General features: G+C 37.3%; 1 protein-coding gene across 1 annotated transcript in view; it reads right to left on the bottom strand.

Moving 5' to 3' along the window:
* Positions 1-1,253: 1,253 nt before the first annotated feature.
* The window catches only part of LOC106882659 (uncharacterized), a 68,603-nt gene continuing 46,154 nt past the window's right edge, over positions 1,254-23,702 (bottom strand). The window contains exon 2 of the mRNA XM_052972129.2: positions 1,254-2,353. Coding sequence (XP_052828089.1) covers positions 1,688-2,353 — 666 coding nt within the window. The 3' untranslated portion in view covers positions 1,254-1,687. The remainder of the gene's footprint in view (positions 2,354-23,702) is intronic.

Below are 23,702 nucleotides of genomic sequence, written 5' to 3'. Positions count from 1 at the left end.
TAAGATCATACTCAGAAAGGTGACTGCTCCGGTGTGATCATCTAATGGCACCTTACTGAAATTGATTGTCTCCCATTGGTAATTAAAAAAAGATTGCTTTTATATTAGATTCATGTCTTTGAAAGTTTAAAAAAATATTTGCTTCCAGTTTTCTAGCTTCAGTGATGTCTATATCTTTCTATCTGTCTCTGTCTCCTCTCTCTCTCTCTCTGTCTCTGTCTCTGTCTCTCTATATCTGTCTATCCATCACTGTTTCTATATCTATCTCTTTGTATCTCTCTATATCTTATCTATCTTATTTGTTTAACTAGCTAGCTAGCTTTCCTCTCCTCCTCTCTCTATATCTCACTCACTATTGTTTTCACAGTAAGTTTTCAATCGCTATTTACAAACAACAGCAAATTACTGAGCGAAAGAAGTTCACAATTACTGGTGAAAGTAATTTCATACATAAGTTACTGACAGAAGTAGCTTCATAAATTTCACTTCAATCCGTGCACTTCGTTAAATTTGCCTACAAATTTCTTATTTACTTTTGCAAAGTTTGTGCTTTCTTGTTGTTGGCGGAATTGCTGTTAAAAGTAAGTTCATAATTTACTGACAGAAGTTATTCAAACATTTCACTTAAATCTTAGTTAATTTCCCTAAAAATTTCTTACTTACTTCTGCAACGGTTTTGTGTTTTCCTGTGGTTAACGGCTTTTTCTGGTTCCTTCGATACTGGCTCTTTGGTTCACTGACAAATTTCGCTTCAACCCATGCAATTTTCTATTTTCCGTAAAAATGTCTTATTTACTTTCTGCCCGTCGTATTAAGAAATATAATTTCCGTTACCCAGTTATTTTTATTGTTTACTATCTTCAGCACCCGTATATTTCTGTATACATATATAACCATGCCTAGAAGGAAAGTGTCAAATTTGTCTACAATGTCAAGTTCAGCCAAAAGAATGTCTCTGTCCAGCTGCAGAAAGGGAAGCATAGAATCTCCACTGCAGAACGAAGAGCAGTTGTAACAGTTTAGAGAAGTAACTTTTATGAAGCAGCTTTCAATTATGATCTAGCAGTTCATTATGTAGATGATACTAGAGTTTCCATTGGTGCAATGTATTTATATGTGTGTAGTTGTAGGTACTTTATGTATGCATATGGCAAACAGTAGTGATATGAAAATATAATTTGGTAAGTGTTTGATAATTAATGAAACAAATATTTGTCTCAAACAGGAAGTAAATGACTGACAATAGACATAGATTTAGTTCAAAGGTGCAATTTATTATCTTCCAAACTGGAACAAAACCAGCTGAGAAACGGAAAAGAAACAATACACACAGACAGACACACACATGCATATATATATATATATATATATATATATATATATATATATATATATATATATATATATATATATATATATATATATATATATAAAACATATTAGTTATTTATACTTGAAAATATTAAATTGTTTAGGAATTTTTGGTCATTTAAAATATCTGAATACTTTTTTAAAAATTCAATTGATGTTGAACCGCAGATTATTATATTTTTTAACATATTGTTCTCACTTTCCGGTATGGAGTAGTAAAATTTTGCTATTCTGCTGGTTCTCAGCTTTTTACATTTTTACTGATGCATTTATTTATTTGTTTTGATTTCTCTAAATCCAGTCTCAGAGTCCATTTTTAGTCTTTGGATGGTTTAAGGCTGTAAAGTTTAAAGGGACGTTTCACGTGACTTCCCATTAATCTTGGGAATCCAGGCGACAATCCTTCATTACCGGAAATACGATCGAAATTTCTTCGAAAGAGTCGGGATCCAGCTCCATCTCCCATTTTATAGAAACGACTATGACTGATAGCATCAAACTGACGCTTACCCATGCTAGCAAAATTACTATCTGAGATCGAATCAAATTTTCTTTTACCCATTGTGTTGAACATTCCGTCAGATATTGAGTCGAATGGACGTTTACCCATACGACCAAATGAGCTGCTTGCAATGGAGTCAAATTTCCTCTTACCCATTGTATTAAATGAACCACCATCAATCGAATCAAAAGGCCTTTTTCCCATTTGGCTAAATGCTCCCCCAGAAATAGAGTCGAATTTTCGTTTTCCTAATTGTGAAAATGAACTCCCCGATATGGAATCAAAAGGTCGTTTCCCCATTGAACGGAAACCTGTTCCATCGATTGAATCAAATCCTCGCTTATCCAAAGATGTAGTTTCTATAAGATCTTCTGGATCAAGTCCTGGATATTCAACGGAGTGAAGAATGTATCGTTTCTTGAGATCTGGGGCACTTTCCTCGTTTTCCACTGGACGAGATTCTCTTTCACTGGAGAGTAACTGCAAAAGAAAATGTAATACATTTGTCATGTAAAATCTGAGCATATTAATCTGATATAAACTGGACAGTTATAATGCATTAGTTTCTGTTTTTCAAGTCATGCGATTGTTTATTCCCATTTTCCCATTTTTCTATCTACTTCAAGGAAAACATTTTCTCAATGGTCATTTTTAATATGAAGACAATTTTGCAAGTTTCGAAGTCATTATTATGATATTTGATTTCACACATTTTGCAATGATTTTAGCAATATACGAGAACAATACATAAAAATCTGGTTACAACCACAGCAATGATAATAATAATAATGTTTTTACTATACGCACGGGGCCTGAAATTTTGTTGGAGGTGGGTTAACTCGATTACATCGTCCCCAGTAATCAACTGGTACTATTTTATCGACCTCGCAGAGATGAAAGGCAAAGTCGGCCACGGCGGCATTTGAACCCAGAACGAAAAGACGAACGAAATACCGCTAAGCATTTTGCCCGGCGTTCTAACGATTCTGCCAGCTCGCCGCTTTAATAATAATAATGAGGATTATAATGATGATGATAAAAGTAACAATCTGGAAGAAGACCTGTTTCCAAAAGAGCGAAAGAAATGCTGCAAGGGCTCATAAGGCTGTAAAGACCAGCTATTGATCAATAAAGCCATAACTGAACGCAGCTGAAGGAAAAAGAAGGGTTTAGGTATGGCTTGGATCGATTATCGAAAGGCTTTTGACAGTATTCCCCACACATAGGGCCTAGAAACACTAGCCACCAGCAAGGTAGCATCAACAATCATGAAATATATAAAACATGCCATGAATAAATGGCAAACAGCTCCAGACAAAAGAGGGACTCATAAAAACCAAAGCCATCTCCATTAAAAGAGGAATATTCAAGAGATACACGCTCTTTCCACCCATTTCTGCTTAGCACTAACACCTTTACCTTACATGCTAAACAGAACTGGATGTGGAAACAACTGTTACGGCAAAACAATCAACCATCTCTTATATATGGATGATCTAAAACTACAGACCGTGCGTGTATTTACCAAAGAAATAAACATGAAATTCGGCTTACAAAAATGTGCCAGAGCAACCTTGAAAAGAGAAAAACAAGTCACACTACATAAAGCAAATGAAATAAGAGAGTTAGACCAAAACCAGACATACAAATACTTAGGAATCAATGAACTAAATACGATACAACACGCACAAATGAAAAAGAAGATAAGAAAGGAATTCTATAGACGAGTTAGATTAATGCTGAAAACAGCGCTCAATGCGAAAAACAAGATAATAGGTATCAATATTCTAGCCGTCCCAGTTATAAGTTACAGCTACAACATTCTTAACTGGACTCTAAATGAACTAATCAAAATAGGCAGGAAAGTAAGAAAAATAATGAGAGAATTTAGGATGCACCGCCCAAAATCTGACATAGAAAGGTTATATACATAACATATTGAAGGTGGTAGAATCCTTATACAGCTAGAAAACTACTATGAAATAACTACCATAGGATTCAGAAGCAAGGAAACTTGTACAAATAGCCACAAAATTGTCTTCTGTCTTTAAGTAAGCTGAAAAATACAAGAAAGAAATTATAGTACCTGATATCTATAAAGATAAAGAAAAACAGCTAAAGCTGTGAAACAACTCAAATCCAAACTAGAGTTGGAACAAAAACGTCTCATGTTAAAATGATGGCATGAAAAGCCCTTAAATGGAAAATATTATGTGAAAATAAACAGTAAGTTTAGCCCTTTAGGGCTCAGATTAATCTGCCAAATGTAAAGCTTATTTATTCACATTGTTTTGAATTTATCCTGCATTATATTGTTGCTTTGAGGCTTCAATGATGTGATTGTTTATGTGTAACCCTTCTGTTACCATATTTCTGTTGAGATGCTCTGTGTTTCTTTCAATTAATTTTAAATATAACAAAGAATTTGTTATATAGAATATAACAAAGGGAGTAGATTGTACGATGCATGTGTGTGAACTGCCATGCTTCACGGCAGTGAAACATGAGCCATGACTGCGGAGGACATGCGTAGGCTCGAAAGAAATGAAGCTAGCATGATCCGTTGGATGTGTAATGTCAGTGTGCACACACGACAGAGTATAAGCGCTCCGAGAGAAATGTTGGACATAAACAGCATCAGATGTGGTGTGCAAGAGAGACGTTGCGCTGGTATTATGGATGGATGAGGAGAGATGTGTGAAGAAGTGCCACTCTCAAACAGTTGAAGGAATCCAGGGTAGAGGTAGACCCATGAAGGCATGGGATGAGGTGGTGAAACATGACCTTCGAATGTTGGGCCTCACAGAGGCAATGGCAAAAGACCGAGACCTCTGGAGATATGCTGTGACTGCGAAGAAAAGAAATAGACAAAGCAAATTCTCAACAATGGCTGAGAAGACTTCCCTCCAGAAATCACCAAAATCACATAATGAAAAAATGCAACAAATAACTGCAGAATATGTGGTGATGGAGAAAGGACAATAAACCGTATTGCAATGAGAAAGCAACCATACTTTGGAATATGCCAAAACACACAGATAAAGAAATGAAGGTTAATAGGCTGGATATAGTTGTTAGAGATCACCAAGAAAAAATGCTTTCTAATCGATGTATCAATACCAACAGATGATAATGTTTCTCTAAAAGAAACGGAGGAACTTCCAAAATACAAAGATCTGGAAATAAAGCTAACTGGAATGTGAAGCCTAAAAACAGAAACAATTCCTATAATAGTAGGCGCATTAGGTATTTCGGTAATTTCAACCAATTAATGACATCTATTGAGGTGAAAACAATTACTGCTGTGGTTCGTCAACAAGACGTTCTGGTGGTGTAAATTTACTTTGTCACTGTTATTTCTGATATATTTACATTTGAGATACACGTGTATATAGTTTAATCATTTCAGTTATTAGTTATTAAAAAAAAAATTCAGTCTATTTTGTTTGTGGAAGTATTTTCGTTTTGTTTTAGCGTTTTCGAAATTGCCTATTTTGAGATCTTTTCCCTAGAATAGAATTACTGCCGTTGTTTGTCAACAACAACTATCGGCGGTATATATTTCGTTTGTCACTGTTATTTATGACATCGTTCGTGTGTTTGTACTGGTTTTAGCTTTGGGGTTTTAGCATTAGGGTTAGGGTTCGGGTTTTAGAGTTAGGGTTAGGGTTTTAGGGTCAGGGTTAGGGTTTTAGGGTTAGAGTTAGGGTTTTAAAGTTAGGGTTAGGGTTAGGGTTTTAGTATTAGGGTTAGGGTTTTAGGATTAAGGTGGGGGGTTTTTAGGGATAAGGTTAGGATTGGAATTTTAGGGTCAGAGTTACAGAAAAATGTGAAAAATGAAGAAATTGGAGGGGTGGGGGGAAATGTCTTCCCGAAAATAGCAGCTGAATAAAACCCTAACCTAACCCTAAAACCCTAACCCTAACTCTAAAACCCTATCCCTAACGCTAAGACACTAACCCTGACTCTAATACTCTAACCCTAACTCTAAAACCCGAACCCTAACCCTAAGGCTGAAACCAGTACAAACGCACGAACGATGTCATAAATAACAGTGACAAAGTAAATTTACACCGCCAAAACGTCTTGTTGACAAACCACAGCAGTAATTGTTTTCACCTCAATAGATGTCATTGATTGGTTGAAATTACCGAAATACGACAACTTTAACACGAAATAACTCGAAAATAAAGAATTTTCTTAAAAACGCCAACAGTAAATGATGTTTTAAATGACACATTCTACCAGTATACGAAATTCGAAAGTGTTCAGTTACAAAAAATTACTTTTTTTATGTGCCGGCCAAAAGGAAAAGATCCGAAGAAAGAATTTCACCGACAGTGACGCCGAGGGAATTAAACATTTTTGAAGAGAAAATATCACCGTCAGCGAAGTCAAAAAAGTTCGCCGAGGTAGCGGGAAGAAAAGAAACCCAGTTAAACACGGAGAGAAACAACCTGCAAATATACATGTCAATACTGAAAAAAAGAGGGGTCTGAAATTCAAGTGGCCACTCCGGAAGAAACAACTAACTTAGTTAACAGGAGGAGAATCTTGTATAAAACCTACAACATTCGGGGGGGGGGGGGGAGGATATATAAAACAGAGGAGAAAATTGTGGAAAAATACCTCAAACCTATTTGACCTGATATTACGTACATTAACCGTGGCAAAATATTTGGAACGGTCGAAGTGAAGTTTAGGTCAGAAGAAGCAGATAAGAAGTACTCCTCGGTGACCCTCAGAACGGAGGAGGTGGGTCTTCTTCCCGTATATATGGGAAGAAGAACGTCAAAGGGGAAAGTCAACAACATCCCTCCAATAGTTGATGCTACCTGTTTAGTGGCAGCTATCACGATGGGCCTGGAGGACAAAATAACTATACCCCAGGCCTCTGTGGAAAGGAGGAGAATCGACAATGCTAATTCAAGCAGAAGTCGCAACCCTCGAAGACATTGCGGAAATCGTAAATGTTGGCAGAGAAGAAAGATTGATAGTATTTGTTGAAGGAAGAAAACTAAGGTGTTTTAACTGCAGGTTGAAGGGCCACATCAGGTCGGAATGTAAACCGAAAGAAAAAGAACAAGAAGAAGAAGAATTAGAAGAAACAACAAATGAAACGCCAGCACCAACACCGAAAGTAGAGTTAACACCAATATCGACAGAATAGAGTGAAGAGAAAGATAGAGAGGAGGGGTGGTCGACTTTTTCCAAAAAAATAAAAGAAGAAAAGAACACAGACCACCCCTACTAAACTGAACTTAAAAAAGAAGAACGAAAAATAAAAAAGAAAATACATACATGGCCATCAAGGCATCACGTAATAGACTGATTAACCTTTTGGCAGCTATTTCATCTGCCAAACGGGTGAAAAAAACATCATCAAAAGACTTTCTCATCTACAGGGTAGGCTGGAAGGATTACCGACGGATTAAGTCCGAATTCTTTCACGACATAGGCCCTCTCAGAATGGATTTTTCTCCATATATTTACGAGGGCCTACGTCCAAATACGCCACGAGCCCGGGAAAAGGAGAAAGAAAACGAGAACGAAGGAACCTCGAACCACTGATGCAGAGGTAAGCGATGTCAAACATTCATGTAGGTTGTATAAATGTGCGTAGCCTGATGTCAGAATGGAAGTAAGGTCCTTAATGACATCATGTTGCGGAAATTGGATGTTATTGTTGCTAAAGAGACCCGGTTAAGGGGGCCAAGAGATCTGCTCCCCTGTTGAATGGCTACGAGAGTTTTTCTCTCTCCAGACTGTCCTTCTAGTGGGGAGGGGTGTTGGTCCTATTAAAAAGAAACCAGGTTTCTGAGAAAAAATTAATTTTTTCAGATCCAGAAGGTAGGCTGGTCGTCATGGACTTGACGTTCAGCCATGGTAAAGTTTTCAGACTATGCAATTTATGCACTCCAGCCATCCGGGCAAAGTGATTATTATCGGAATCTGGAGAAGTTTCTCGGTACATCACACACTTTAGTTGTGCTAGGTGGCTTTAACACAATCTGCGAGGTACGCGTAGATTATGTTAGCTCGAGAACTACTAGAAAAGGTAATTCTTGCTTCCTGGAACTGCTAAACCGCTTTAAGCTAACAGATCCTTATAGGCTGGAATTTCCGAACGCTCCAATGTGAACTTGGTCAAATAGCAACAGATCTTCCAGATCATACATAGATAGTCTTAATTAGAAAAGTAGATAGAAATATAGCTAAGTGTCCACAGTTTTACCCAGTCAGCTACAGCGATCATAAAATGATCACCTGTAGGCTTGACATAGATAAGCTATATAATAGAGGCTTCGGCTACTGGAAACTTAATACATCCCTTTTGGCGATTAAGGAGTACAGAGATCGGATTAGGTTGTTGATTCAGAGGGCATTAACCGGTACCATTATTAATAATAAATGGTGGTATGCCCGCAAGCGAGCCATTAAATTTGAGTCTATTAGATATAGCATAGGTTTAGTGGCTAGAGAGAGTAGGAGGGAATCAGTTTTAGTTAAGGAATTAGAGGGAACAATGAGAACTGGCTCTGCGATTCAGGTGAAGGCCAAGAGACTGGCGTTAAACCAGCACCTCAAAGCCAAACACAAGGGTTGCATTGTCAGGGCTAGACTCTGTGCTGTGGGTTGCGAGGGAATCAGGGCCGCAGGATGAGCCCGAGTGGTGGAAGCCCAACGTGGTAATGATGCTACAATCCGATCTTTGACGAACCAAAGTAAGTTGATAAACGAGCCCGAGGAGATGTGTGAGGCTTTTCAGGAGCACTTCACGCAGCTTTTCGGTGGGGGCAGCGGACCGGATAACGGGAGGGACCTAACGGACTTCCTCGCCGGGCTGCCGCGCCTATCGGGGCGGGACACAGAGAGCTGTGAAGGGCCGATCACACCTGAGGAGGTAATTGAAGCTATGGCAGACTGTGGCGCCGGTAAGGCACCGGGACTGGATGGTTTACCTTACGAGTTGTATAAGAGTATGCCAGACTTGTTCGGGCACCTGCTGGCGAATGTCTTCGCGAACTGGCAGCAGAACGAGTTAATTCCCAGATCTGTGCGCCGGGGAGTGGTGACGCTTGTCAGAAAGGACTCGAACAAGGGGGCTTCCGTTGATAATTTTCGGCCCATCACTCTGCTAAACACAGAGTTGAAGATTTTGGCCAAAGTGTTATCGAAAAGATTGGCGCGTGTCGCGGATGGTCTGATCGGGGAGGTACAGACATGTGCCGTTCCCGGTAGAACCATACAGGATAATCTCCATCTTATACGGTACTCTTTAGAGGGGTTTAATATTGATTCTGGCAAGGGCAGAGCACTGGTCCATTTAGACCAATCTAAGGCATTCGATAGGGTTGACCATCGCTACCTGGTGTCTGTTCTGGCACAGTTCGGCCTGGGTCTTGGCTTCCTTAGGTGGATTATTGAAAGTTACGATAACATCGACTCGGTAGTTCGGGTGAACGGCTTCTTATCGAAGCCGTTCAACATCAAACGCTCGGTTCGTCAAGGTTGTCCGCTCTCCCCGCTTTTGTATGTAGTGGCTCTTGAGCCATTACTGCGAAAATTGAGCGGCATCCCGAGGCAGCCAGGTTGTGGAAAGTCGGTTTCAGCCTACGTGGATGACATCACCATCATCGTAACCGAATTGGATCACCTCCAGAAGGTAGGCAAGGCCATTGAGGTTTACGAGACGGTGGCAGGAGCAAAAGTTAATCGTGAAAAGTCAGTCGGCTTGCAGCTCGGCACCTGGAGAGGCAAGTCGATGCCTCCTGACAGCGTCGTAGGACGTTGGACGGAGGGTCCGATTAAGTTGCTAGGAGTTTGGTTTGGACCAGACCTCCAAATAGAGAAGAACTGGGCCGAGGTATCGAGCAGGGTGATCCACATAGTCAAGACCTGGCCTTGGCGGTGGCTATCCCTGAAAGGGAGGGAAGAGGTAGCCAATATGTTCATCGCATCGGTCATAACCTACCGCCTAACCGTCGTTCCTTGCTCTGATTCGTGGTTGATCAAGTTGGAAAGATAGCTCTTCCACTTTTTGTCGAAGGGCTCGAATCCACTTGCGAGACGCTCTATTTTCTGCCAACAACCGTTAAAGGGTGGGCTGGGGATGCCTTGGCTGTTGATGCGCAAAAATGCGCTGAGGTTGAGACATCTTTTGCTCAACCTGGATGGTGAACGGGTGTGGTCTTCGCTGGCGAAACAGATGTTTCCCAAGTTCACTAGTTTCGGTGGATGGGAAACCTGGTTGAATCGAAGATCGAAGTTGAGTACATGGTATACGGAGTGTCGAAAGGCCCTCCTGCTGTTCCGTTGCTCGGGCAATGACTGCGGTGGGAGTTCCACCACTTTCTTTTATAGAGGGCTTGTAGAGGCGAAATGTAACGATACCTTAGGTCTCGACGATAATCATCTGACCAGTCTGTTCCGACGTACATTCGGGCCGAAGACCCTGGATAACTTTCAGAAGTCTCTGGCATGACAGTGTTACCGAGGAGCTTTACCTGTTTTGGACAAACTCACAAGGCATAGTGGCCGTGGCTCTTCGACCTGTCCAAGATGTGGGCGGGATAGGGAAACTGTCCCGCACGCTATTGTGCAGTGTTCGGAGGTGTCGGAAGTGTGGGTTTATGCTGAACAACTGTTGTCAAGTACAGGAAGAGTACAGCTATCGACTGAGTCTATATTAAAAATTGACCCACCTGATTTCCTCTCGAAAGAAGGTAAGATTTGTTTTCTCACTGTAGTAGCAACTGCAAGAAAGGTTATTTAGAGAACTAGAGGGAAAGGGTTAAAGTCGGGCATTTTCATTTCTGGCTCTGCACTGGTGGATTATTTCATCTTCCACCTTAAATGGAAAATAGGGCTAGAGAGGAAATGCCTGACTGCGGAAATGTTTAAGAACCGATGGAAGAATATAGCGTGGACGTTGCGAGAGGAGTAACCTCTTGAACGCGGTACAGGGCTTATCTCAGTTATCAGTGGCGAGGCGGAGCTCGTGGGGCCCGAGCTAAACCCGTGCTTCCACTCTATCCTCGGTCCCATCATTCGTTCATTTATATTATGTTAAATTTTTAAAAGTCATATTTTGTGTATTCCCATTCGTGTATCTGACCCCCAAAATCAGGTTGTATTGTCCTCTCTGTGTTGGCCCTCGTGGGCAATAAAAGAAATCTCACAAATAATTTCACATTATATTATTTAAGTCTATGAACTATATTTGGAATACAGGACAGTGTAATGGATTTTATACATAATTATTATGGATTACCACAGAAGAATTACCAAAGTGGCATATATGAATTTCAAGATTCTCATACTAAAGTCTACTTACCAAAATCAAAAGCAGTAAATTTTAATTTTCCCATATTACTTCATAACCTTTTTAAAAGACTACCATTCATTAAATTATACAAATTTCACATTTGATATTTCTGAGGAGCAGAGGAGTTATCTATAAATGCTTATCAATATAATTTGAGATAGAACATGCAGAGTATAAGGACCTGTTTACCCATCATCTCTTCATGAATAAACCAAATTTGTAACCTAAGCCTAACTCTAACTTAAAAGTCTCCTCAATATTGTATGACCTTTTAGCAATCCTTTGGAATATAAAATACAAGAACATGATAATAAATCAAGCAGATCATTTGTAACATTTGGAAGTAGATATATAGAGAACTGAACATTCCCGTGTTCTATAAATATTTGGTCTTAGATGAGAGTGTGAAAGCAGACTGAACGAAAATCTAAACGAATAATTTGACAGTATTATAAAACTTATCTCTTCAGTGAGAATACTCTTTGCTATAATATTGTATGGAACATGCAAAATACCGATGGGAAATATTCCCTATGTTGTGTATATTCTAAAACTGCATTAAAACGCCCTGTACTTGTTCCAACAAAATATACAAATTAGCAAAATAACGGAGCAAAGATTTACTACATGCATATAGCTACCCATTTTCAACTGCTTCAAAAATACAATCTATCGTACATTTCAAGCCTGCAAAATTTAAACAAAAGGACAATAGGAAAATAGTATGGCACTTTCGCATACACACAAGCTACAAAATGACATATATTAAGTCTGATATTATTTTCCATGAAAATATATTACTAATTATCAGCAAATAATATGAAATGACAAAAATGTACCGAAACGAGTTTAAAGTCAAAGTAATTAAAATCGCTATGGCACTTACGTAATGTATTTACAATCTCATTCATAACTGCTAGTAGAATACTAGAGTGATTTAAATCATTTCTGAAAGGGCATTAACAGTCTACCATGTTAACCATGAGCATCTTTGTTAGCCTCTGACATCTTTGTTCGAATTGAAAATTTTGTTTATCTTGAATATCTTTGTAACCTTGAACATTTTTATTAACCTTGAATATCTTTGTTAACTATGGTCATCTTGTTAACCACGAGGCCTTTATTAACGATGGACAGAAATATCTTTAAAAATAGAAATGTTATAATTTCTAAATCTCTCTAAAGGAGAGATACAGCAGCAGTACTGGGTATTAATATTTATTGCCAAACTAACGTGGCAGTCCTTAGAAATAGGTCGAATGCTGCTGTTGATTAGCTCCGAGAGGTGATCACCTCTAGCTAGCTATATGACACACCAACCTGTGTCCATAAACATTCGAACAGGAGAGGTCATCAACTTCCCTTTACTGGCTTGGCATCCACAGACCATTTTCGGGGTAGTTGCCCGGATGCAGCTAGAGGCGATCGCCTCTCAGAGCTAATCAACATCAGCTTTCCTCCTATTTCTCTGGACTGCCACGTTAGTTTGGCAATAAATATTAATACCCAGTACAGCTGCTGTATCTCTCCTTTAGAGAGATTCAGAAATTATAACATTTCTATTTTTGAAAATCAGTGAATGTGTTTCACTGAATAAACTTAAACAAAACCTTTGAACAGAGGTCAACAGCGACCCCTGCTTGACTCGGCTGCTCCACATTGATAAGGGGAAACTACCCCGAAACCGATCTGTGGATGCCAAGCAAGCAAACGGAAGCTGATGACCTCCCCTGTTCGAAGGTTTATGGATGCAGGTTCGTGCATCATATAGCTAGCTAGTGGCGATCGCCTCTCGGAGCTAATCAGCAGCAGCATTCGTCCTATTTCTCTGTACTGCCATGTTAGTTTGGCAATATATATTATAAATGTCTTTGTTATCCATGAAATATTTTAATTTTGAGTATTGACCATTTTTGTAGATGAAGCAATTCATGTTTTAAGGAAGGATAATCTTGATGCGTTTATCAAACTAATTATAATAATGAAAATAATTGTCCTTGAAATTTTGACTTACTTTTCATTTCATCAAAAGTCTCAAAATACCAAAATAATGTACTCGAATCAAATACATCTGTCAAAATAAGATCTCTCTGTCTAAATATTCAGTTTAAATTTGTTTCAAGTTTGTTGGTATTTTACCCCAATTTATGCATTTTCGGAAAGTGTTGTGATCATATAATTTATTTATTTTTGTTAACTCTATAAATCTTCTGGGTTTATAAGAAATTATTATTTAAGTATATGTTTTTAGTTATTTGTTTGATCAACATTTATAGAGCCTAAGGCAGTAACTGTTCTATTTATTATAGAAAATTATTTCATTTATTTTATTTTATATCAAGAACTAAATCTTAAGTACTGTAAAATAATTAAAACATCTGTATAGGAAAAAGTATGGGCAATTACGAGTTTTGAACAGATTGTTATAGCCTGGGAATATAATTAAATGCTACCCTTTCAAGCATAAAAGACTTCTTTGTGAATGTGTGTTAAAACGATAATTTAGAATTAATTACAGTTACTAATCTAAATATTAACAAGAATAGAAAATTCATTTGACTGCTGAGATAAGCTTAAACAATTGGTGACAGATACAACCAAGGCATTTTGCAAGATATTGAAAGAGGATTGATTTTTAGAGAGATACGTTTTGTAAAGTAGTTATTTGGAGACGTCTAGATGCAGATAACGTCAACAATAGAAGACAAATCAGTTGGTATTAAAGATAGAAAGATCTCATGAAAAGTCATAGTCTGCATCAGAATAGAAATAGTAGTTGAAACAATTGAATATTACGACGAGATGTAACAAAATATGTTTCATTAGAGTGAAATCGAATATAATGAGGAAAAGTTAGACAGCTACAAATTTTTGGTGAACACTTTAAGGATAAAATATTTTAGAATGAAGATTAAACGTTTGATTTTGTGTTTCAGATTAATAAATAAGATAGCTTTCAAAACCTCTAAACAAGTACAAACATGAAAGACAAATGATTCTTGTTCGCATTTAAAACTAATATTAACAAGAGACCCATGCTTTTAAAATGTTCTTTGAATTCTGAAAATTCTTCGTAATCTTCATTAAGCTTTTGGTAAAATGGATCTTTGTCTGTTTCGACGATAAGTATTCCTACTGTTTGATCAGCACACCCGCTTACTCAGTGAATCAGTGTGCAAGTGGCTTAGTATTCCATGGACGTGTGTAAGTCAACTCTATTTTGAATTACAAAGAGAGTCAATCCAAACTGTTTCCGTAGATTCCGTCTCTCCGATTTCATTCAGAAGGCTGTATGAGAAGGTACTTCTGCAAAGTGACACTCAATGGAATCATTTCTTGAACCTTTTTATTGCGATGCGAACTTCTTAACCAATCCATTCTGCTTAGTAAATGAATAACAATCTCATATCAACATAATATATCAATAAAATAGATAATACAATCAGTTTTTGACGGCGGTTAGGTAAAAATTACTTGGTACTTGCGAAATGAGATGGCTCAAGGCTCAACCAAGAATTGACACTAATACGCATACTCTAATCACCATCAACGAATACCGACCAAGCGTTTTGAAATACTGCGTGTTTAAATATATGAAGTATCCAGTTTGGCACAAACGATCGTTTTTGTTTAGCTCCAAGTCAGCCTTCATCGTTCCTGTTGTAGCCATTAATATTTTCGTACATCCATGGCTACACCATATAAAGTGTCCTTCATTTTAAAAAAAGTAGAATATGAGTCATGGTAGCGAGATTTTTCTGCTATGTCTACCATGTTGCGTGACCGCATAGAGGTTCGTTCGTTAGAATAAACGAGAAATTGCCATTTTTCAGTGCATTCCAACTTCTAAAATAATTATAAACACTATTTAAAGGTGTTGTTTCTTATTCCCGGATCATCCCTGACTCTATATTTTTTCGGATGTACTGCGCCTATGAGACTATCTTTATGATAATATACAACCTGTTATGATTTGGTCATAATATTTTAATGATTTTAGTTACTCATAATCTTCAGAATTTATTCTGAATATCAGCTAATAGGTAAATATTTCTTCATTTCCTCTTCAATATCTTTTGATTCACGGTTTTTCTATAATAGAGAAAAAAAGAAAAGAAAAGAAAGGACACTAAACCGCAGATGACACTAGAGCACGTATGTATTTGAACTGAATTATATTTCATTTCGTTGATCTGAATATACTCAATGTTTAGATAGGTAACTGACTGTTACATTAGGTTTCAATTTTAGTAAATATTTTTTCATGATATTGTCCATTTCTTAAAATTTTTAATTGAATGTAACAAAATAAATCAAAATCTCTGACACTAGCCTTCTGATTCTACATCCACTGAATCAAGAACTCATTGAATAATTGCAGTCACTGTGGTTAGTATTTTTTTCAGATGACGAAGCATCAAACCGTTGCACGACAATAATCGACTACAGAAAAATAAGATCAATATGACGAGGCAAGATACATTCCAAAAACAAACGAATATATAGAATTCTGTATATGTATATTTTCTGAAGTCACTTATTCAACAACCGAATATAATAGAACGTTAATAGTATTTTATATAATACTTCACGATTCTTAGATTTTCTCATACCTTCAAGCAGATTAAGTGGTGGATCAGATATTTAAGTGTACATTTTTTCACATCAAAAAGCTAATGTCCTAAGTATAATTGATGTAAAAACATATAAATGAATATTATAAAAACTACAACGTAATATACAAAAATGATCAAAACAAAACGGAAAGTGTAATGAATCGATGTCTTTCAGCAATGTCTATAGTGAAGACGACGAAACTTTTCTATTTTATCAGCCCTCTAATTGCGATTGAATGTTTTGATTTAGTTTTTCACGTACCGCTTCAACAGAATCTCATTTCACATCTTCAAACCCAATAACATACATTCGTACGTACGTACACGCACATACACATGTAATACATACGATAAATGGCTTCGGGAGCTATGGGGACTCATAAAGTATGTATTATTTATGGGCTTCTGAAATTGCGTATGTATTTGAAAGTTTATTGTATTTAGGGATTTGTAATAAGTTATATGTGTATACACATTAGTGCCTATATGTGTAATTGTGATCATAAGAAATATTGGTAGCTCTATCTAATTAAAGTGAAATGCTGTTGTTAGCTGAGCAAATCTTCGAAACGGATTTTATCCATACACTCCTGCTACGTTATTAATAATTTAGTGATTATAATTCAGTATTATTCATATCTGCAAATATATCTCTCACCCCATAGAACTGATAAAATAAACTAGAAACCAATACTCATACCCTCCTCTGAATTACAACATAACGTCGAAATTTACGTTGATATTCTTATCTATTATCTTCTTCCAAGGCATTATATTTTCCCTTTTGACTTAAGTTCAGAAAGTTTTGTGCTGAGAAAGCAATTATTATTCAGTAATCTAGAATATAAGGGTTTTTGGTCTACAGTACCCTGTACATTGGTTTTTATTGCCTTGCTGGATTTTATTTTGTTAGAGTTTATTTTGTGCCACGGCATAATTAAGCCTCCAGAAACCCTGTTTGACTCAATAAAAAGAACTACAATTAAAAAGAAATTTTAGCGACAAATAAGGCGTATTGACGACGAGGAGACACAAAAGATTAGTTTTTGGATAACATCAATATTACCACTCACATATTGCATAATGGTCTATTTCTATCTGGAATTTATTTACATCTTTTCATTAATGTAATCACCTCAAGTGAAATGTAAAGAAGCCGAGACCAAAACACAGTTCAATCTCATAATTTATTTCTTTCTCATTCAGTTACTTTATACGATTATCATTTCCTTTGTCCAATAAGAACACAAAAGTGCTCGGAATACACCGAGCTAGGGCTGTCAGTCGAAAAGTACAGCACACAATGATAGCACCTACTAAAACGCAGGAGAATACCAGGCAGGAAGTATTCTACAAAAGTGAAAATTTCTCGGTGATTGTATCAATTCAAGCCCCCAGGAGGGATCTAACTGATACTACCCTAGAGAAATAAGCCCATGTAGAAAGAGAACGGATCAAATAGCTCAAGATGAATGACACCATAGAATGGTATCAACCGGACCAAAATCATGACAGGATATACTAAACTACACTAACAGGACATACTGAGCATAAGTGAATGCTTTCACAGCAATAACGCAAAACCTTTCAAGTGATCGCTTTGATAGAGGGAAAGCAACAGAGCAGAAAAGAAAGAATTTCATCACTTGAGGGAGGAAATTATGATTCTCAACACATTGTATAAGTGAATTCATATCGAGGAATGGGAAACACCAAGAGCATAACGAGATGGGAACGTCTGTGTAGTCTTGGAAGAATAGGAAGCTCGCGGAAGCGAAAGGAAAGAAAGAGAGAGAAAATGGCTCAGTTTACCAAGAGCTGCTTTACATTCACCAGAACATTGCCGAGTGAGGCAAAATTCAAAAGATTAACTAGTCCCAGAGAAGACGTAGAAGTATGTTTTTGTGGGTAGGGTCATAACTGTAGAGTCAAGCCCTTCGGTGAAGGTAGTAAAAGAGGTAGCGAAGGCGACCCGAAAAGGATTTTCCCAAGGCCCAAGAGGTATAACATACAAGGTATATGAAATTTTCGACGCTCTGTCAGATTTTGTGAACGATGTTCCTGGAAAATGGAAGCGTTCCACTTTGCAAAAAAAGAAGGCCTCTGGGCTATCAGCCAATTCAAAACTATATCAGTTCTAAGTGTAGAAGGTAAAATATTCTTTTCAATATTGGCTAAAGAACGACTTCATACATGCTGGAGAATGGATGCATAAATTCATGTGACCAGAAAAGTGCTATCCCATTCTTCTCTGGATATACTGAATACAACAGCTCTCAGTAAGATGATCTAGGTGACCAAAAAGAAAAGAAAAAAACAAACAAAAGCAACGGAATTATGCGAACTATGAATTCTGTATTCTCTAATACATGCAACCCTAGAACACACCAGACATCAAGGAAATGGCAACCAGCTACATCTTAGCTATCTAGTTGTGTTTCAAAATTGTTCAGTTTACAACATATCAGAAAGACCTGGAATAAAGTGTCATAACTGGCTGCATATACAATTCCTAGGAAACAAGTTCAAGTAGATCAGTCAGTAAGTGATTATCTTACTGTGACAACCACAACTCACGTGGAGGCAATATAGTTGTTAACATTAGTTGAACACACGGCATGTGGGCATGAATGAAGTTTAACCATGTGTGTGTGTATGTGTGTGTAAGATCAAGCCTTCCAAGAAATTTCAAATCACAGCTTTACCAACTCAGACTGCTCACAAGACTTCTGTGATTGTTGACAGGTAATGAGGTTTGTATGACAAGGGTGGAAATGTAGAAAAGATCGGTATGTACCTCAGAAAACGGTTGGCCATCGGTCCAGGCGTAACTTCAGTAGGTATGTACATAAGATATGAACATTTCCAAGTTCCCCAGCTACCCACAGTCGGAGAATTCAAGGTAGTAAAGTGTAGAGTTGTAGATGCACAGGGATTCTTAGAATGAACATTTCAGATATGTTGGAGTGACTATAAAATCAGGAAGCATGTGGGCAGCCGACATCTCAGTAAGACAAATTATACTACATCGTTGGAATGACGTGCACAATACGGCATGGTATCAGTGTTTCCAGCAATGAAGGGATGCAGATAACAAGAAAAGAAGAGGCATGATCCAGACACAGATGCAGCTCCAGGAGAAAGAAGGAAGAATATCGAGAAATATTAAACTAGTATACTAAGGAACCTGGACAAAACGGAACCTTTGCAAGAAGTTGAACATATAGGCAAATTTTGTGGACATCAGAAGCTATCTTCATCTCATTCTTACTGCGTACAGTGAATGATACACCCCAAACGCCAACAAATCTGCACATGTGTGTAGTGTAAATTGATATGCACGTTTGCATGCGTACGTTGCATAATTATGTGTGTATATTTCTTCTGGCAGCGACTTGGTAGCATCGTTAGAGCTACAGATTCGCTTTACTGTATTTGTTCAAATTTTTTATGCTTTGAGTCAGCTTTGCATGTCATCTCTCCAAGGTCGATGAAATAATGTACCCATTAAATATTAGGTCGAAGGAATCGATTAATCCCCTTCCTTTTAAAGTGCTAGCCTAATCAGAATCCAACATGTTTATACTACATAAACTACATATACTAACTAGAAAGTCAAATTCCCGTTAATTTTATTAGCGATCAAATACAAAAATACAATTACCACTATTACCGTAGGTATCGGGACAACTGCCCGACTGACAAGAGCCCGATGGACAAGTGTCTGACGGACAGTTGCTTGACGGACAATTGCAATTTTTTAGTTAAATCTTGATATTTTTTTCTTTTTGGGTGAAGGCTGATATCCTTCCAGCATTTGGTCGATGATAGTGTCGTTAAGTGCTTGTTCCACCTTCAATACCTGATGAAAACGCCAGATATTTGGATGACTTGACGTTATATTCGCCTGTAAATGGTTATGCCATCCTTCCAAAAAATTAATTGTTCGTGGTAAATCATTGCATACGTGGTAATTCATGTTCCACATACAAACAGAAAAGAGTGGGTTGCCTCTGTTACGCTGTCGTATTCCACTGATATAAGCATCTTCAAAATAATCAATGACTGGATCTGCTTCATGGCACAAATTTTCTTGTAATTGCTCAAATGTTATTACAACATTGCTAGCACAAAAGCTAAAGTCTTTTGACACCTGGTGGTTCTTTAGTTCAGCAAACTGAGGAAAAATACAATTTTTGTGTACAGGAAGATTCGCCCAAATGACATGTAAAGTGAAATGAAGGACAGATAAAGATAAAGTGAAAGTGTCTGTTGGGAAGCTATCTATCGGGCAGTTGTTTCTATCGGGTAATTGTCGTCGGGAAGTTATCCGTTGGACAGTTGTCCATCGGAGAGTTGTCCGCCGGGCAGTTGTACATCGGGTAACTGTCCGTCGGGCAATTACACGTCGAGCAGTTGAACTGGAACCATTACTGTAAAATCTCTGAAAATACAAGGCGAAATAAAGACTCTAAAGGAGCACCCGGCATATAAGAAATAGCGGCCAAATTCTTTTAATAACATGTTTTATCACTTCAGGAAGGGAGAATACTTTGTGGTAATTATAAAAAAAAAAGAGAAAAAAGAAATGAAACGGTTTTGATTGAAAGTCTTCTCAATCATGGTGAACCTGAGGCTAAGCAACAACTATACGCTTAAGTATATAAATGGTCTGAAAATCAATTTTTAATCCGTAGAGTATCATATCATCATCAGATGTCTGTATTTGATTCCACCTTTTGATACTGTTACTTGGTGACTGAAATTCGATCGTAAATTTGCTTCATTTTATTCTGAACGTAGCAACTTTCACTAATTAACTATTTCTTAAGATATATATTCTCAAAAACAACATACATACATGCAATTGCCCACTCAACAGATGATGGAGTTAGTGAATTCAATCAAAAACTATGATACGCTACCATGCAAAAACATATAGTTAGTATAGTATTCCAGATAAAAGAAAATATTTATGACGAACAACTGCAAAATATGCAGATACTACATCAAAACTATAAATTTAGATTTATGCCTTTGATTATTGGAGCAGTAACAACTATGTGGAGGTGGGTTTCACGACTAATTAAAAAAAGACAAAGTCTTGGAGGGAACTGTATAAATATGTAAAACACTCAGAAATTTAGCTGGTAGTATGGATGTATATACATACATATGTGTATGAGTGTGTGAGTGCGTGTGTACAAAAGTACTTGTGTGTTGAGCAAGCTTCTAAAAGTATACAGATTTACAAACTCACTGACACGCATGCATGTAAAATGTACACACATCTACGGGCACCAACACATGCATGAATATAGCGACCATACATAATTATTAGAGTTTGAGAAAAGAAATCGTGAGTGGCAGTAGAATTCGGTTGTCCAGTTGTAAATAATGTGACTAATGTAAAAGATAAGAGAGATAACAGTAAACATCTTTTATCAAATTAACGAGAAAACTGCAGAGGTTACACCAGGCTTACAGCTTCAGATCTATAGCCTGTGACTGTTGGAACACGTGATTTTGTAATTATGTCACTACACCGATTGGTGAGTGTCAACCGCAAGTTTCTCAGACAAACATTTGCAAAAATACATAGATAGATAGATACGCCTTCATACTTACATACACTCAAACACATCAATATTTGTATATGCAGGAATGTACATCCACGTACACCACACACACACACACACACACACACACTTATATACATACACACATGTGCATATATACTTACACACACACACACACATATATACATATACATATATATATATATATATATATATATATATATATATATATATATATATATATATAGGAAAATGAAAAAAAGCCAGAATGCTGAACTGGAAGCATAATTTAATAAAGACCCTTTCCAACCGGTTCTCATTGCGATGAAGCGAACTTCCTTACACCCTTGTAAATATAGAAGTAAAGCTCCCTTCCAACATTGAAACATATTCGATCAGGATACCCAGAAGCATCGTTAACATTGATGAAGGAGACTTTAACGGGCGCATTTGCTTGTCCATTGTATGCTGCCCTCGTTGGTCTCGAATATTCAGACAAATGCATTTGTTTATATATTCCTTCCCGAGTGCCAAACTGGCTTTTTATATCATCTTTTCCTCCACCCTCACTCTGAGCCGCCAAAGTCTCCTTCATCAATGTTAACGATGCTTCTGGGTATCCTGATCGAATATGTTTCAATGTTGGAAGGGAGCTTTACTTCTATATTTACAAGGGTGTAAGGAAGTTTGCTTCATCGCAATGAGAACCGGTTGGAAGGGGTCTTTATTAAATTATGCTTCCAGTTCAGCATTCTGGCTTTTTTTCATTTTTTTTTTCATTTTCCTATTATTTCTCCACGTGCGGTTAACACAACCCCACTATTTACTGACTTATATATATATATATATATATATATGTCAGACATCTTAGGGAATATCAAACACCGTGTAATCAACACACCGTGCGCTCTGGACCAGCCTCTAGGCGTTAAATATAGGGGTAGTTTTCTCTGTAAGCACAATCTGAATATATTACTTGATCTACTTCAGTACCCAGTATATCTATTCGACTAACCTGGTGCACATCATTTAAGTACACGATTCTCTCCAGAATCCTTAATATTAAACACCCCCCCCCCCCACATACACACAAACAAACACAAACACACACACACACACACTCACAAACACACCCACACCCATACACACACACATACACACACACACATACACACACACACACACACACACACACACACACACACACACAGTATTGTTCGGTTGAGATATAATGGAATAAACTTATTTTCATGATGTGATTCAGAGCATAAGTCAGCATTTCACCAAACCTTTCTACCATTTCTGCTAGTACACAGCCTAATAATAATTTCCAAAATAGTCGCATTTTGAAAGAGGATTCAATAATAATAATAATAATAATAATAATAATAATAATAATAATAATAATAATGATAAAACAAATCGTGAGTGGCAGTAGAATTCGGTCGTCCAGTTGTTAATAATATGAATAATGTAAAAGATAAAAGAGATAACAGCAAATTTTTTTTTTATCAAATTAATGAGAAACCTGCAGCGATTAATAATAATAATAATAATAATAATAATAATAATAATAATAATGATAATAATAATGATTTCAAATTTTGGCACAAATCCAGCAAGTTCGGGTGATGCATAAGTCAATTACATCGACCCCAGTGTTTTAATGACCCAGAAAGGATGAAAGGTAAAGTCGACCACATTAGAATTTGAACTCAGAATGTGAAGAAGGACGAACTGCTGCTAAACATTATGCTCAGTGTGCTAACGATTTTATCTGTTCACTGCCTTTCAATAATAATAATAATCCTTTTTACTAAAGGTGTTGGGGTGGTAAGATAGTCGATGACATTGACCCCAGTGTTTCAGTGGTACTCAACTTATCGACCCTGAAAAGATGAAAGGCAAAATCAGCCTCGGCGGAATTTGAACTCAGAACGTCAAGATGGCCGAAATACCACTAAGCGTTTTACTCGGAGTGGTAACGATTCTGCCAGCTCACCAATGATAGTAATTCTTTATAATTTTAGTCCAAAGCCAGAAATTTTGAAGGAGAGCACGTCGACTTCATAGGCCCCAGTAGTCCACTGTGAAAAAGCGAAAGACAAAGCTGACTTTGGTGGGATTTGAATTCATGACTGAAACAAATAGCACAAACTACTCCGATATTCGAACGAATCAACCTGATAATAATGATACCTTTGTTAGATACAAACCAAACAGCATAAAAATGATATAAATATTGTGAGGGTTTACATAAGAGAGACGGCACGTTTTCTAAGACGTGAGGGAAGGGCATTTTCGAC

The sequence above is a fragment of the Octopus bimaculoides genome, chromosome 12 (assembly GCF_046866305.1).
Source record: "Octopus bimaculoides isolate indiv1 chromosome 12, ASM4686630v1, whole genome shotgun sequence".
Taxonomy (NCBI): domain Eukaryota; kingdom Metazoa; phylum Mollusca; class Cephalopoda; order Octopoda; family Octopodidae; genus Octopus; species Octopus bimaculoides.
The sequence above is the reverse complement of the archived record's forward strand: the minus strand, read 5'-3'. Positions and strand labels throughout refer to the sequence as shown.